This window comes from Ostrea edulis, chromosome 7, assembly GCF_947568905.1.
Source record: "Ostrea edulis chromosome 7, xbOstEdul1.1, whole genome shotgun sequence".
Taxonomy (NCBI): domain Eukaryota; kingdom Metazoa; phylum Mollusca; class Bivalvia; order Ostreida; family Ostreidae; genus Ostrea; species Ostrea edulis.
Genome location: NC_079170.1, coordinates 43,343,257 through 43,359,269, shown reverse-complemented (window position 1 = coordinate 43,359,269; position 16,013 = coordinate 43,343,257). Strand labels below are relative to the sequence as shown.

Sequence of the window (16,013 nt, the reverse complement as noted above, 5' to 3'; positions counted from 1 at the left end):
TGCGTCTCGGAATGCATATCCCGGAAACCCCACTGTAAAGGTGTTAATTATTCGCGAAATCGACTCTCCTGTGAAATCTGTTCCTCTACTGGACATTCCCTTCTGTCGGATGAATATACCAAAGTCAATTTGGAAAAGGTAATTTGTTTTCCTCATAATAATTTAAACAGCGGTGTTTAAGTAATTCTGGAAGTCAGGATTACGAATTGCATTTGCCAGAGATAAAAAACATTGTCAATGATGACAGGGTATCTTACCCCCATAAAATTCAAAATTTAAATTCTAAAGTTGCAGAAGAAGGAGAAACCTTCCTTAACTCTCCTTTATTTCATATCCAAGGAAATGTCCAATATAAATTCATGTACCTTCTCTCTGATATTTACAGTTATATATCTCCGATATTTTCAGTGATGTCCGATATTTACAGGAATGTCTCTCTGATATTTAGAGTAATGTCTCCCTGATATTGAAAGTGATATCTCTCTGATATCTATAGTTATTTCTAGTTGATATTTACAGTGATTCCTATCTGCTAATTATATTGATTTCTATCTGATACTAGTATTTGCTGTGATTTCTATCTGATATTTACAGGGTTTTTTTTATCTGATATTTACAGTGATTCTCTCTGCTATTTACAGTGAATGAATTCTCTCTAGTATTTACAGTGATTTCTCTCTGATATTTACAGTGATTTCTCTATGATATTTACAGTGATTTCTCTTTAAAATTTATAGTGATTTCTCTCTGGTATTTACAGTGATTTCTCTCTAATATTTACAGTTATTTGTCTGTTATTTACAGTGATTTCTCACTGTTATTAAAGTGATTACTATCTGATATTTACAGTGATTTCTCTCTAATATTTACAGTTATTTCTCTCTGATATTTACAGTGATTTCTCTCTAATATTTACAGTTATTTCTCTCTGTTATTTACAGTGATTTCTCTCTGATATTTACAGTGATTTCTCTCTGTTATTTACAGTGATTTCTCTCTGTTATTTACAGTGATTTCTCTCTAATATTTACAGTTATTTCTTTCTGTTATTTACAGTGATTTCTCTCTGATATTTACAGTGATTTCTCTCTGTTATTTACAGTGATTTCTCAGTGTTACTTACATGATTTCTCTCTGATATTTTTAGTGATTTCTCTTTAACATTTACAGTGATTTCTCTCTGATATTTACAATGATTATATCTAATATTCACAACAATTTCTCTCTGATGATGAGTATAGAGTATCAATTGTGACATAATATCACCAACAGCAGTTATGATGTGCATGATTTCCTTTTAGTAAACCTGGAGAACACCTTTAGACAAACAAAAACATAAGATCAAATATATGTACATTTGTACTAAATATGAATTCATGGTATGAATATGGAATTTGTACAAGCCTCCTTTAGATGTTTTCCCAACGTGGAACTTTTAATATGGCTATTCTGTGTCAAAATTCCGGAAATGACAGCAAATCTCCATGTTTTGATGTTATAATTCCGAGTCTAGGTCATCTTGACCAAACTTAGTAAAAAAAATAATAATTGAAACAAATCATTGCATGTAATAACCTTTTGCAATCAATTTCTGCTTTATAGTACAAACATGAATTTTCATGATTTCAATTGTAATAGGCGGAAAGAGACAAAAGCTGTCCTGAATGCTTAGATGGGGAGAAATGCGTACACATATCAAAGAACACTACCAGATGCATGGATGGTAATATTTTGCGTACATTCAATTAATATAGCTGATCTTCTCGTTACCCTAATCAATTGTATAAATGGCATAAATGACTCTGTTGACATGCCTTCAGCATATTAAGTTTCACCTTTACTTATCTTGTGTGGTATACAGGATGGATTTTGTTTTTACTTCTTTGCAAATGAAAGTTAGAGATAACGAACACTGATCAATCTCATATGGAGGGCGAAGATAACAGTGATCCATCTCATAACTTCCATATAACGATCTAGTTTGCCAATACAACCTATCATTGGGTCAAATGCTGTCTGACATGTTTCATGCCGATTGTTAGGCCGTTCTTGGCACATTGATTTTGACTACGAATAACTCAACTTACCCGATCAAGATATAGGCCTTACGGCGGGTGTGACCGGTCGACAGGGGATGCTTACTCCTCCTGGGCACCTCATCCCATTTCTGGTGTGTCCAGTGGTCCGTGTTTGCCCCAACTTTCTGTTTTGTATTGCTTATAGAAATTATGAGATTGGTCACTGTTCGTCATCTTTGCATTTCATAAGCAATACAAAATAGAGAATTGGACAAACACGGACTCTGAGCATACCAGAGATGGGATCAGGTTCCCATGAGAAGCAAGCATCGTCAGTTCACTTGTTACACCCACTGTGAGCAAAATCAATGTGCCAAAAACGGCCTAACAATCGGTATAAACACGTCAGACAGCATTTGATCCAATGACAGGTTCTATTGACAAACTAGATTATAATGACGACCATAGAGACTGCGAAAGGCTGAATTTAAACGAGACTGTTGAAACCCCTGTAACATCTCTCCTGGAAGGAGGAATGACGTTTCACAGTCATCTCAGTATTGATATTCTATTTTCTTCATTTCAACAGATAGAGATTATATCACTGACTGTACTGTGTTGCATTGGAAAATACCTTCGTTGAACAGTGGGGAATATACCATCAAACCTCTACACAAAGAAAAAGTCCCAGTGTTTTGTGAAATGGAGGAGGATGGGGGCGGGTGGACGGTAAAAAAAAAGAATTTCCCGTGAATCAGTTTATGTTCATTATCATAAAGAAATGTTTGAAATGAATTGTTTGGAAATGGTAAGCTAAGACTATTTCAAGAGCAGATGCTTTAGCGCTTTCATTTCCAATCTCCATCAACTTTATATTACGTATATGAGCCGGTATTTTTAGAAAGTGGTGCTATCTCATGCATTGCTGTATAATCAATTTAGGAAAGTAAGATATTTTCATCAATATGATCTTTAAAGTTATTTTTTATAAATAAGAGTTGAGCAAACACTGACTCCTGTATATACCAGAGGTGGTATCAGGTGCCTAGGAGAAGTAAACATCTACTCTTCAAACCCTTGCCCAATCAAATTATTTGTCAGTAGCCTGCTTGATTTGAAAACTGGTCATACGCAAAACAAGCTCTTGCGTATCGAATCAGTTGAGAAATATAAACACCACATCCAGGTGATAATGGAATATTGCTACATAAATATGGGAAGTTGTCGATGAAGCTGACCCCGCTTGCCATCGAGTTGAGTTGTAAGTTTGTCAATCAATAAAATATCGAAGTACAAAGCAGAAATGAACGATTCTGCGGTGTCTTTTATTTCGAGTTGACAGGGATATTTGGAATCGACATATGAATAACAAGCATTATTGTTGATAGATAAAATGTCGTTGATATATCTATATGTCGAATTGAAAGCCACAGCAAGACATTTGTCTTCTCACGCAGAAGTTTTTGAATAAATTCTGATTCAAATGAATATACAAACAGGTAACAAAGGAGCACAATTTGTGCCCATGATAATTCCAACAGATTGTTGGAAGACCTTATCACCAAAGACTACGAAGACATTGTCAATGAGGAACTCCAGCATATTTTTTTTTTAACTTTAGAGTACTTGTGCGTGGAATCAGAGTGGTGTTTAACATAATAATTTTTAGGATGACTAATCACTAGACATGAATATTTCCGTTTTCTATTTTTGTTGAAGCAACTATCTATGCTGTCAAAAAATCTTGAGTGGATCTTTGAAATTTCTTATATTCTTACAATTCAGGTTTTCCAAAGACGGATGGATGGTTCTGTAAACTTTACCCGTACTTGGAGCGAATATAAAAACGGATTTGGGAATCTATCAACTGAATTTTGGCTTGGTATGCAGAGTGTAGCATAAAGACTTACATAAATGATAAATGTTCACCTTGGTATCTGTTTTTAATTGAATCGATCAGCAGTGTATTATATTTTTATTTTCTCACTATACTGCGAATTGTAGGGAACAAATACCTGTACAGAATTCTACGTCAAGGAAATTACCAACTTAGAATGGATATGAGAGACTTTGAAGGAAATTCAACATTTGTCAAATACAAGAGCGTTAGTATCGGCGACAAAAGATCTAGATACAGAATGAATATATCTGGATACTCAGGAAATGCAGGTACATGTATATTATTCGATCACAATAATGATACACTCTAGCTGAAGCAAAGACTGAACCGTGGTTAAAATATTGGAATCCATTAAAATTAAGAGAAATAAGTCTGAATATGAATAAGCGGCCTCCAATCGAATTTTTTGAAATTTAGGCAATGAATTACTTACTTATATTCTATAATATTTCGCCATTTGTTTCTCTATAAACAAAGGAAATTCTAATGTCAACATTACAACAAAAGATTGCAAGATTTACGAATGTTGTAATTTTGATAAAACATGTCAGTGGTGATTTTACATACTGTAAAGCTGTTTTATCATTTTGGTAACAATCGATAACACTCTGCAAGCAGCTAATCCCCTTTCAATTTTAGATGTACATTTCATTTCAATGTAATATATAGTTTCTATGCAGTGAATCTGTCCCCAGAATTTAACTCGAACACTTTTGTAGAAATATGTCAATTACAATGACTTTAATCAAAAGCATCCTACGGATATAATGGTTTCATCATAGTAGAAACTAAAGTTATCAAGAATTGAACTTTCTTATGCATATTATTTTTCAAACTTTCGGCATTACATTAACTGTGTAGAATAAATTACTTCTAAAGAACATAATAACCCTTACAAACAAAGATATATTGCTGAATCCAGTAAGTGCTATATCAAGCCCGTATCTTTGCTCCTATGAAGGAGAAACTTCAAACTTACTGTGCGACCACATATGCCAGAAGTGGTGTTAATCAAATGTGGATTCTAAATAATTCTAAAGAACTTTTAGTAAACTTGAAATCGCAAAACTTTTCCCAAATCAATAACATCAAAACCTATGACTTTTCAACACTATACACGACCATTCCTCACGATAAACTGAAGACTAGACTAGACTTTTTGAGATCATAGACAGTTGCTTCTTCAAGAAAATTGGAAAAGGGAAATTTTAATATCTAGTGATCAGTCATCCAAAAACTTGCTTTGTTAAACGCCACTCTGATTCCACGATCAAGTACTCTGAAGTTGAAATAAAAGATATGCTAGAATTCCTTATTGACCATATCGTCGTAGTCTTTGGTGATCAGGTCTTCCAACATTCTGTTGGAATTCCCATGGGCACGAATTGTACCCCTTTGTTAGCTGAACTGTTTTATATTCATATGAAGCAGAAGTTATTCAAAAACCTCTTCGTGAGAAGAAAAAATCCCTTGCTGTGGCCTTCAATTCGACATTTAGATATATTGACGACGTTTTTTCTATTAACAATAATAACTTTCATTCTTATGTCGATTCGATATATCCCTGTGAGCTCGAAATAAAAGACACGACAGAGTCGTCAACTTTTGTTTCATACTTAGATAGTTTATTGAAAGTAGACATTAACGAAAAACTGACAACCAAACTCTTTTACAAACGGGATGATTTCAGCTTCTCCATCATCAACTTCCCATATTTATGTGGCAATATTCCATTACCAACTGCATATGGTGTTTATATATTTCAACTGATTCGATACGCAAGGTCTTGTTCTGCGTATAGTGAGTTTTCAAATCGAGGCAAGCTACTGACAAAGAAGTTGTTGGTACAAGGGTTGCAACAGTCACGTTTGAAGTCAGCATTTCGCAAATTCTATGGTCGTTATAACGATCTAGTTTGTCAATACAACCTCTCATTGGGTCAAATGCTCTCTAACGTGTTTTATACCGATTGTTAGGCTATTCGTGGCACATTGATTTTGACTACAGATAACTCCGTTTACCTGATCAGGATATAGGGCTCATGGCTGGTGTGACCAGTCGACAGTAGATGCTTACTCCTACTAGACACCTGATCCCACCTCTGGTGTGTCCAGGGGTCCGTGTTTGTCCAACTCTCTATTTTGAAATTGCTTATAGGAGTTATGAGATTGATCACTGTTCGTTATCTTCACTTTTCTACTACATGCGTGATACTGTTGACCTTTTTGTCATTTTTAATTTTTAAATAAAATAAGAATGTCCGACTGAACTGTATAAATTTAAAACTGCAACAAATCTTCGTTTGAACACACACAGGATTAATGCATAATCATAATGGTGTCATCTTTATAATATCACAGTTAGCCTTAATATAATAACAAGCTACTAGCGATACTATCGGGCCAGTATACAAGTACTCGGCTTCAGTTACTACTCACTGATTACCAGTGGCCAGTTTAACCGATTTGTTCTATACAAAATTTTCATTAAATTTGTTTTTTGTTTTTTTTTTAACTCTGATTCCGTAAATTTTAAGTTGCTGAAATCAATTGTTAAATCCAACTTGGTAACTTGGTAATATAAATACGGTGTAGAAGAATTTGATTTTATGAGACTTTGTCATCTTTACGATAGGTAGTTTGTTTTAGCTCACCTGAGTTATAAGCTCTAGTCAACTCTTCAGATCAGCATTTGTTCCGCGTCTGTCCATTAACTTTACTAATTTTCAACTTCTTCATATCAACGCAGCCAAATTTAACCAAACTTGCCTTAAAGTAATCTTAAGTAAAGGGGGTTTAGAAAAGTTTAATTTAAGGGTCACGGCCTTTTCAAAGCTATATATAGAAAAGGATGCTAAAATCTTCTCAGGAATATTTCCAATAGCGAGGTCTTAATCAGTCATCACTCGGCATTAGAAGGTACAGATTATTCAGGTTTGTTCAATATGTGGCCCTCGGAAGTAGTGTGGTGTCACAACAGGGAGTCAAAAGTATATCGTAAAATGCTCTTAAAACTTTCTTCTGATGAACAGCTAGGGCATGAATAGTCATGTTAATAGGCACATGTCATCAGGTAGTGTGGATCTAGAGTTGTTGAAATCAACGACCCCAGGGTAGGATCAGACTACCATAAGGGAATAAAGTTATGAATGGAGATATGCAGGACAAGAGTAGGGCCGTGATTTGTCACCATTATTATTCAATAATCCGAGAATACTGCAGATTCAACATTGTCTAGTTCATGACACTGGTAACGGATACGGCCACAGTAGGGGGTCAACGTTTTACATGCGAATATATGTACTCTTAAGCTTTGAACATTTTCTTATTAAGGACACCTGTTAGATTAGATACATTGATATCCAGCATCTTGAGGTAATGCAGATCCACATTTGACTGGGCTTGGGTTTAGATAGAGAATCAGTTTTTTTCATAACAATATATTGGAAATTAAAAAAAAACATTCAAGAGTGGTAGGACCTTGCTATATCATATCAATGTCCAACTGTTCTGATTTCATGGAATTTTTCATGGTTTTAGGGTGGGGCTAAAATGAGGGATGAAACTTTTTATAATACATTGAAATAGGAAAATATCACTAAAGATCTTCACCAGACCTCCAGTTCATGTTTGTCATATTGATTTTGGCATTCTCTTTTCGTGTGGGTTCAGGTTCAGTTACGTCTCAATCTCATAGGGCTAGATTGGATTGTGATTTGGAGTCACAATTTGAAATGAGATGAAAAAATCTAAAATCTTCAGAAGAACAACAGGGCCAAAGTGAAAGGCGAAGATAACGAAGAGTGATCAATCTCATAACTCATATGAGTATTGCCTCTAAGAGTTATGAGATCGATCAATGCTCGTTATCTTCAACTTTCATGTAGCATACATGGAATCACTTTGTACAAGAGATATACACACTATATACCGTGAAAGTTTTATTTCTGTGTATTTTAGCATCATCTTGTGTGGAAAATACTCAAAGTCAATAAATTTAATCCACTTATTCTTCTTGTAATATAGCCAAAATACGACTTTCGACAAATGTACAATAGGGCTAAAATATATAAAATGCATCTGGATCAAACAAATGTCTATATTCAATAACTTTTAGTGATTATCCTCTTTTATATGCAGGAGATTGCTTAACCGCGGGATACACAATTCACGATATGAAGTTCTCAACATGGGATAGGGATAACGATAATTATAACGGAAGCTGTGCTGCACTGTATAAAGGCGGATGGTGGTACAACAATTGCCATGCTTGTAATCCAAATGGACTGTATCTTCCTGGAGAAAATAGGCAATATGCACAGGGGATCACTTGTGATGCCTGGAGAGGTCATTATTACTCTCTCAAAGAGATTGAAATCATGGTCAGGAGAACGAAATGACGTTGACGACGTGGGGAAATGTTCACTAAACACTGTTTTTTGAATTTGTGATATTAGAACGTTAAGCATTCGATAATCAATGAATTATATTATCGTGCTGGCTGATTTTAAAATAAAATATGCTGATATTTATGTGCAGGTGTATTAACATGGAATGAATTTCTTTTTAAGAGATACATTGATGTAGTGTTATGCCACAATGAATGAATTGTGTTCTATGTATAATTGACCCACAGAACGTATATTTTCCGTATGAACTGGGCACATTAGCTACAGGATGTTTTGACCTAAAACATTGAAATTGTTCTTTCCTAGATCCACGCATATTCTTGTATCTTCGCTCTGTTTGGGATCCTTTCATATCCCCCATTTCAAATGTTTATATTTCATTTCCATTCTGATGTGCATTAACAATTACTATACATTTGAAATTTCCTCTGCAGGCATGGTTGTTTATTTTTCACATAGCAACATTAATTTCCAAATAACGAAACCAACAAGAAATGTTTTTGAAACATATCCGTCTACCCCGTGTGGTTATATAGAACTGTACGTTCAGACTACAACTGTACGTTCAGACTACATTACATCCTATTGCAAAATATGGAATATCTACTAGTTAGGGACAACCTTGATAATACCTTTGATCGCTTTAATTACTAAACAGACATTTCTAAATAAACAGACGTTTGAGTCATGATTTTTGACCTTGTGTCTATAAAACCAATGAGAATCATTTACGCTTTAGGGGCATCAGTGTGCCAAGTTCGATATCCATTACGAAGAAATATTCAAGATAGTGAGCATAAATATCTTATATCCATAGAAATTTGACCATTGACTTTGTGTCCTCAATGTCAAAAGGGGCTGAGGATGTACCGATTTACCAAGTTTAATGTCTGTAATGCCAAGGGACTTCGCCATTGACCTTATGGCCTCAAAATCGATTGGGGCTATCTACTCCTTAAGATGAACCAAGGTACTGACCTTCATGTCTGCCAAACAAAGGATTCTCAGGGTATTGAGCGGGCAATATTTCCAGAGTAATTTAACCTTTGACTTTTTTACTTCAGAATCAACAGTTAAGGCTTCCAGAAAAAACTCATAAAATGTACCTCTGTAAACCTCACAATATATGATGTTACAATATATAAATACGTCACGACTTATAGGTGTCTATAGTTGTATTCCGGGGAAATGTCATAATATTCTCGCTATTTACTACTGCTATTAAGTGAAAATCTGTATGTGTAAATCTGCTTGTCAAATGATTTAATTTTTATGATATATGTCTTCTATCTTTACATATAGTATACACTACTATAATTTTGATATTACATTGTGACTCTGAAATTGTCCACAATGTGCATAGTCATTTAGAATAAAGAAAGTCAATCGCGTGTACATATCGACTTAGGACAGGTGAAAGATGACTGCTGTTTGCTGAAATTTTGTGTGAAATGAGGAGCGAAACAAGTAGATATGCAAACTTTGTTTAGGAAAGGTACAAATCCTTATAATCGATCAGTGTTAGCAAAATACACCCTCGAATTTAACGATGTTCGATATTTTAAATGTAATATTTAGGATTCTAGGAATATCTATTAATTACCCAAGCAAAATCAAAGTTAAGGAAACTTTACTTCTCTGTTCTAAATTTCAATGCTATGAGATATTTCACCTGTTCCGAAGTAATTTATTTCAGAACGTTTAGATTGTATAAATATCAGTTGACGTGACTATTAAGACCATGTGACAATAAAAAGAGGGTCTTCTCTGGTATATCAAATATTCCTAATTCGTATGAAAAATAAACATTTACATAGCGAAATGGGGTTTGGCGACATAAGAAGGGATTTGTGAAGCGCAATATTTATTAAATTTACATAGTTCGGGAAATCTTAACATTACTGTTAATAGCTGTCAGCTACTTATGATGTAAAACCAGTGTACCAAGTTTGATATCTGGGGAAAAGAGGGTTCTCAAGATATTCAACACACAAACCCTTAAAATGCCCAGTGTGACCTTGTGACATTAAACTCAATATGGGATATTTACTGCTCAGAAGGAACCAGTGCATCAAGTTTTGTGTCTGTCAAGCAGAGGGATCGTAAAATATGTAGCGGGCAATATATCATGCCCTGAATAGTTCGACTATTGACCTTGTGACCTCAAGATCTACTTGAGTTATTTACTTTTTAGGTAGAACCAGTATTCTAACTTCGATCTCTGTCGAAAAAAGGTGTTCTCAAGATAATGTCACCATTCAGTCAACAGAAAAGTTACTGAATCATTGCGGATTCATAATTGAATTCTAGCTGATAAAGATATTTTCTTCTGAGTACGATTTCTCGTGATACCTTTTGGAAAATACCGCTTATAAAAACAGCAGACAGCAACATTGATACATTGATATGTCATGAGGTCATTGGTTATATGATATTGGAGATACCTCGAAATTAGTAAAAGCCGGTTTTAGCCAAAATCTGCCCTGTCAAGGAAATTCACCAACATACTAAATCTGGTATTTGAGAATGTGCCATTTATGAGAATGAGTATTGTTATTCTTTATCTACAATAGTAGCTGTAATATATTCAACGGAAAACTTTATATTAACCTGAAGACGTCACCAAATTTGACGTTAATTTTGACGTAATATACGAGAGTTCTCCCCAAGCGATGTTTTGAGTATGAAATAAAAACTGTACCACACATAGAACTATTAATTGTTAATAAATGAGAAATTATTGGTTTTTGTACTGATTTGAATGGGTATTAAATGGAAATTGAAACCACATCAGATATGCCGCACAGGGGCAAAAACTGCAGGTATTCGCGGAAAGCTTTTCTGGTGCAGAAATATAATGGTTTGAACACCAAATTAATTAATGAAACAGTTGTATGCTGGTGACAGTGATTTCTTATTTCTGTCTCCAACTTCCTTTATTGTGGCGAATTTTAAGATTTTTTTTATATTTGTTAGAGTTTCGCGTGCATTCGGAAAAAAAATGATGACATCAAAGGCAGCTCAAATTCAAATCACTGAATTTTATGCGAAGTTTGGGTTATCACCAATGTAATTCTTCACGAATCGGAACACAATAGAATTCATCGGTATTTGTTTTTAATTGGCATACGCAATATTCCATATATGTATATTCTCAATATTATATGCGTGGTGTTAAGTTGGAGCAAAATGTCATTTCATAGGTATACTCAGGAAAAAAACCCGCAGTGTTTCTGAGAAACTAGAAACACAACTTCAAAGGGAAGATAATTATGAAACGGTTAGGGTTATCAGTGGTATGGCATTCGCTTCGTGACCGGGAGGTATAGTGTGTTTGAACCCCGCTCATGACATGCCACGTCGAACCTAAGACGTAGACATACATGTGCTCTTCGACAAACGCTCGACAAAAGTGAGAATCACGGGTCTTTCAGATAGGCACCTGATGCCACCTCGACTGTGTCCAGGGGTCCGTGTTTGCCCTACTCTTTATTTTGTATTCTTTATAGAAATTACGCAAATTCGAATTCATCACTATTCGATATCTTCAGCTTTTCGTGACCTTAAAAAAGGAAGTCCTGTGTCACAACAGGTATTGGCACGTTAAAAAAATCAATGCTATAGCCTTAAATGCTAACCATAGGTTTTATATGTGGTACTTCACATACAGCTGATGATTTCTCAATTTGAGAGAAAAGTTCTCGAAAGGACGTAAAATAAATAACGAAAAAACTCTCTCTCTCTCTCTCTATCTCTCTCTCTCTCTCTCTCTCTCTCTCTCTCTCTCTCTCTCTCTCTCCACTATCAGGCTTCTCCACAAAAAATCGTCAATGTGTTCGGTACAAATGAGCGATACACAGCTGGTACACCCCAACACTTGGTTTGCGCAATTTAGTGTCATTGTATCCACTTTTGCTCAAAGAAACCCTCTTAAAAGTTCTAAAATACAAAAATCATTCGATAGTTTATACAAGAGAAATAAAACTTAAGACTTGCTAACCAACCCCTGCCTCATGATAAAAGAAAACCATTCAAATCTAAACTGCATTTTCTCATTATGTAAGTATATACATACATCGTATATTTATCTCGAATGGAGAAAAACAAAATTTTGACGGAATGCTCAATACTGCGAGTCTCATTATTATATTTATATATAGATCTATTCATATGTTGTGTATTCGCTTTGTGTACCCTCCCCCCCCCTCCCCCGGACTACATTTTAGTAGTAGAGAAAGATAGATGAAATGTAATTGTAAGTGATACATTGGATACATGTAATCAACCCACTCCAATGATACCAAAATCCCTATTTTTGTGTTTGTCAATGTTTTCGAGACGTCACTCCCCTTTTTTTAAAAAAAAAACAAAAAACGATCTATGCGCCTATAATCTATTTCAATCATTGTAAATTAAAATACATATAGTAGGCCTAATACGATCCGAGTAACACATATGGAGCAAATTATCTTTCAGGCACCTTTATCTAAAAATAATTTTAATGAGTAACATATATCCCTTAGTAAAAAGTGCCTTGCAAGAAATGTATATTAATCCCTATCTTAGCTACACAAAAAATTTTTGTTTTGCATTGTGTTTTCAAAAATGAAAGTGAATTAGTGTTCCCCAAACAACGAAATAGTTTTGTAACCATTGCAGATATAGAAAAAACACTGAAGACCCCTAGTGCCATATTGCGACACCAGTCATCCGGTGTTAAGGTCATCTCCAAGGACCCGTGACATTCACACTTGATGCCGAGCATTTTGGCGATGAAACTGTCACTATCTGTTTTAACGACTTCGTTTTGTCGCGGCCGGGATTCGAACCCCGGGCCTTCCGCTCGACCACCGCGGTGGTGTATACTTATAGTGTGCTTAAAATTTTATATTTGTGAATAACCATCGTAAACTTTCTGACATAAATTGTTGTCTTTGAAAAATATAAAATGTTACACTCACGCTAAATACGTCACTGATGTACGTACGTACCTAGGTGGATATTGTCGTCTGCAGTTACATGCCGTTTCCCATTTAATCAAATGAATGTGAATGGTAAAAGATAATGCTTGAATCTTCAAGGAATATATTATTTATTAAAAGAATCGTCCATCGTTATATAAACTATTTAAATGTAGTTTGCCTGGTATGTAACATGAATTCTCACGAAACGTCGGTTGGTGCTATTTATATACCGTTCTGTTTACGCTATAGTCATAACAACAAAATGGCATCCGGTCTGTAAGATAAGCTTAAATTTATCCGGATTTTTATTATTATTATGATGATTTTAATAAATGTCAATGTGTTTAAATAAATAACTATATGAGCATATATTATTTGAAAATATATTTACTACTCAAATGATTCTCGTTTCCTCTTCAACCGCCACGATCAACGCAAATTGCGTCACGATGGCGAATTTGTTAGCATCTTTCAACTGATATTTTAACCCCTCTTCCATCGTCGCCCGGGATGAAACTAAGAGGAATTGTAAGTTATTTAGTAAATTTTTAATCCATATAAAAATTATTCCGGGCGACGAGGGAAGAGGTGTTCAATTTCACACGTTTATCAATACAAAAACCATGAAAACAGCACAAATAGCCTGAAAGCCCTTACTTTATTTGATTATGTACTACGCATGCACGTAGATGAGTTGATTTCCATATGCTTTTGAGAGTTACTATAAGTTACTCTTTTAGGAATTTTACAGGAAAATATCTGCAACGCAAAATAATTTTCCTCCATAAACGCCGGGCAGAATTTGGCTAAAACCGTACCTTGTCCTTTGCTCTTTGGAAAACATCCCTCGCGCACGCGCGTGCGTGTGTGTGTGTGTGTGTGTGTGTGTGTGTGTGTGTGTGTGAATACCTTCAAGAGAGCGCTGTGCTTGAAAGACAGTGTACAGTGAAGGGACGTCCTTTCGTTGTGGTCTCAATGGAAATAATGTCTTAGTTCTTTATCCAATACAGTCGGTGTAATTGGTACGTGCAATATAAATATACAACCTGAGTGCTTGCAATTTAGCTCTATCGGTTGAAACTGACGATACTATGGTTCAAAGTGCAGACTCTATATATTTGTACTAAATAAGTGAAGCATGTCCCCTTCTTGACCTTAGATGAGCTCTGTTTTATGTTGTAGATTTCTGTTCTTTTATTTACTCAATGTGCTTTTTATATCTAATAATTTGGCTACCTGCTTTTTCTTTTAATTATTTGTTGACATTCAGTTTCTAAGAGGAGGCTTTTTCTATCGTTCATTTCATGCAGATATATTCCATGAGACACTTTATCGATAGCTATAGATGAGTCCAAACTTTTATTCTCTCTCTCTCTCTCTCTCTCTCTCTCTCTCTCTCTCTCTCTCTCTCTCTCTCTCTCTCTAAGTAATCAGATGTCAGGCGACGATATCATCGAAAGCAAGTTTTATGCCTTGTCTAGATGGTCGAGTGGTCTAGCGACAACCTTCACATATGCATGTTTAAAGTATTGTGTTTTCAGAGGTGTGAATGGGCGTATGCTTGTGTGTAGAAATGGTGCAGATATCGTAAAATGATTACAAAACATTTATAGATTTGTATATATTTGCAACGTTAACTCTGTTATCATAACAAGCGATCAGTATACAGATGGTAAAACACCATAAACAAATCGCTTCTATGACATTCATTGACGTTTTAGAAGAACTAAAGACTCAGTTGAAGGCAATTAGGAATATTCGTTATGCGTGAAAGTGACTCTTTAAAACTACATAGTATTTCTAAAGAAACGGATTTTAAAGATATTTTTCTTCTTGCAATTGCCAACGATAAAGCTTAGGACATAATTATTCATATTTCTTGTGATGTTTCAGGCAACGCTAACGTTGATAAAGACACCAGACGAGTTTGTTAATGATAAAAAAAATGAGAGTAATTTACGCCGTACATCTATATATTACATTTTCTACTGTATTTGCCGCTAATTATTTCCTTGCCGTATAGAACATAACATACACAGAAGCCTTCTAGATTCCTCTAGAAAGAAATTTAAGGATATTGTGCTGTTTCTCCACATCAAATTATTTCCCAATTAATTTTCACAGACAAAACATTACCCGCTGATTTGAGAATAACACCATCATGTTTTAATCTACCGTCGTGTCTGTGAACATTTCATTTATTACTTTGCAATTTCTGTCGTTGCTAAGCATAGTTCGGAGTCTTAGCTAGTGTACTACAAGTATGCCCTTTGACCCTGTTCCAGGTGAAATGTACACGGTGACTGTATACGCGGTGGTATCCAACGTAAGTATTCAGCAATGCGTCTCGGAATGCATATCCCGGAAACCCCACTGTAAAGGTGTTAATTATTCGCGAAATCGACTCTCCTGTGAAATCTGTTCCTCTACTGGACATTCCCTTCTGTCGGATGAATATAACAACGTCAATTTGGAAAAGGTAATTTGTTTTCCTCATAAAAATTTAAACAGCGGTGTTTAAGTAATTCTGGAAGTCAGGATTACGAATTGTATTTGCCAGAGATCAAAAACATTGTGAATGATGACAGGGTATCTTACCCCCGTAAAATTCAAAATTTAAATTCTAAAGCTACAGAAGAAGGAGAAACCTTCCTTAACTCTCCTTTATTTCATATCCAAGGTAATGTCCAATATAAATTCATGTACCTTCTCTCTGATATTTA

The 16,013-nt window shown here is 35.1% G+C and overlaps 1 protein-coding gene across 1 annotated transcript; it reads left to right on the top strand.

Annotated features, from left to right (window-relative positions):
- Positions 1–3,687: 3,687 nt before the first annotated feature.
- On the top strand, positions 3,688–8,751 carry LOC125656178 (ficolin-1-like). Its single transcript, XM_048886772.2, has 3 exons — positions 3,688–3,900; positions 4,023–4,187; positions 8,058–8,751. Exons 1-3 carry the CDS (start codon positions 3,747–3,749, stop codon positions 8,315–8,317), a joined length of 579 nt encoding a protein of 192 aa, XP_048742729.2. The 5' UTR covers positions 3,688–3,746; the 3' UTR covers positions 8,318–8,751.
- Positions 8,752–16,013: the final 7,262 nt, after the last annotated feature.

What these genes read in the sequence shown, in the direction of transcription:
- LOC125656178 (XM_048886772.2), top strand. Translation starts at nt 3,747, where the DNA reads ATGCTGTCAAAAAATCTTGAGTGGATCTTTGAAATTTCTTATATTCTT. An exon ending in ATCAACTGAATTTTGGCTTG is followed by an intron (nt 3,901 to 4,022) that starts GTATGCAGAGTG and finishes TGCGAATTGTAG; the next exon opens with GGAACAAATACCTGTACAGA. An exon ending in TGGATACTCAGGAAATGCAG is followed by an intron (nt 4,188 to 8,057) that starts GTACATGTATAT and finishes TTTTATATGCAG; the next exon opens with GAGATTGCTTAACCGCGGGA.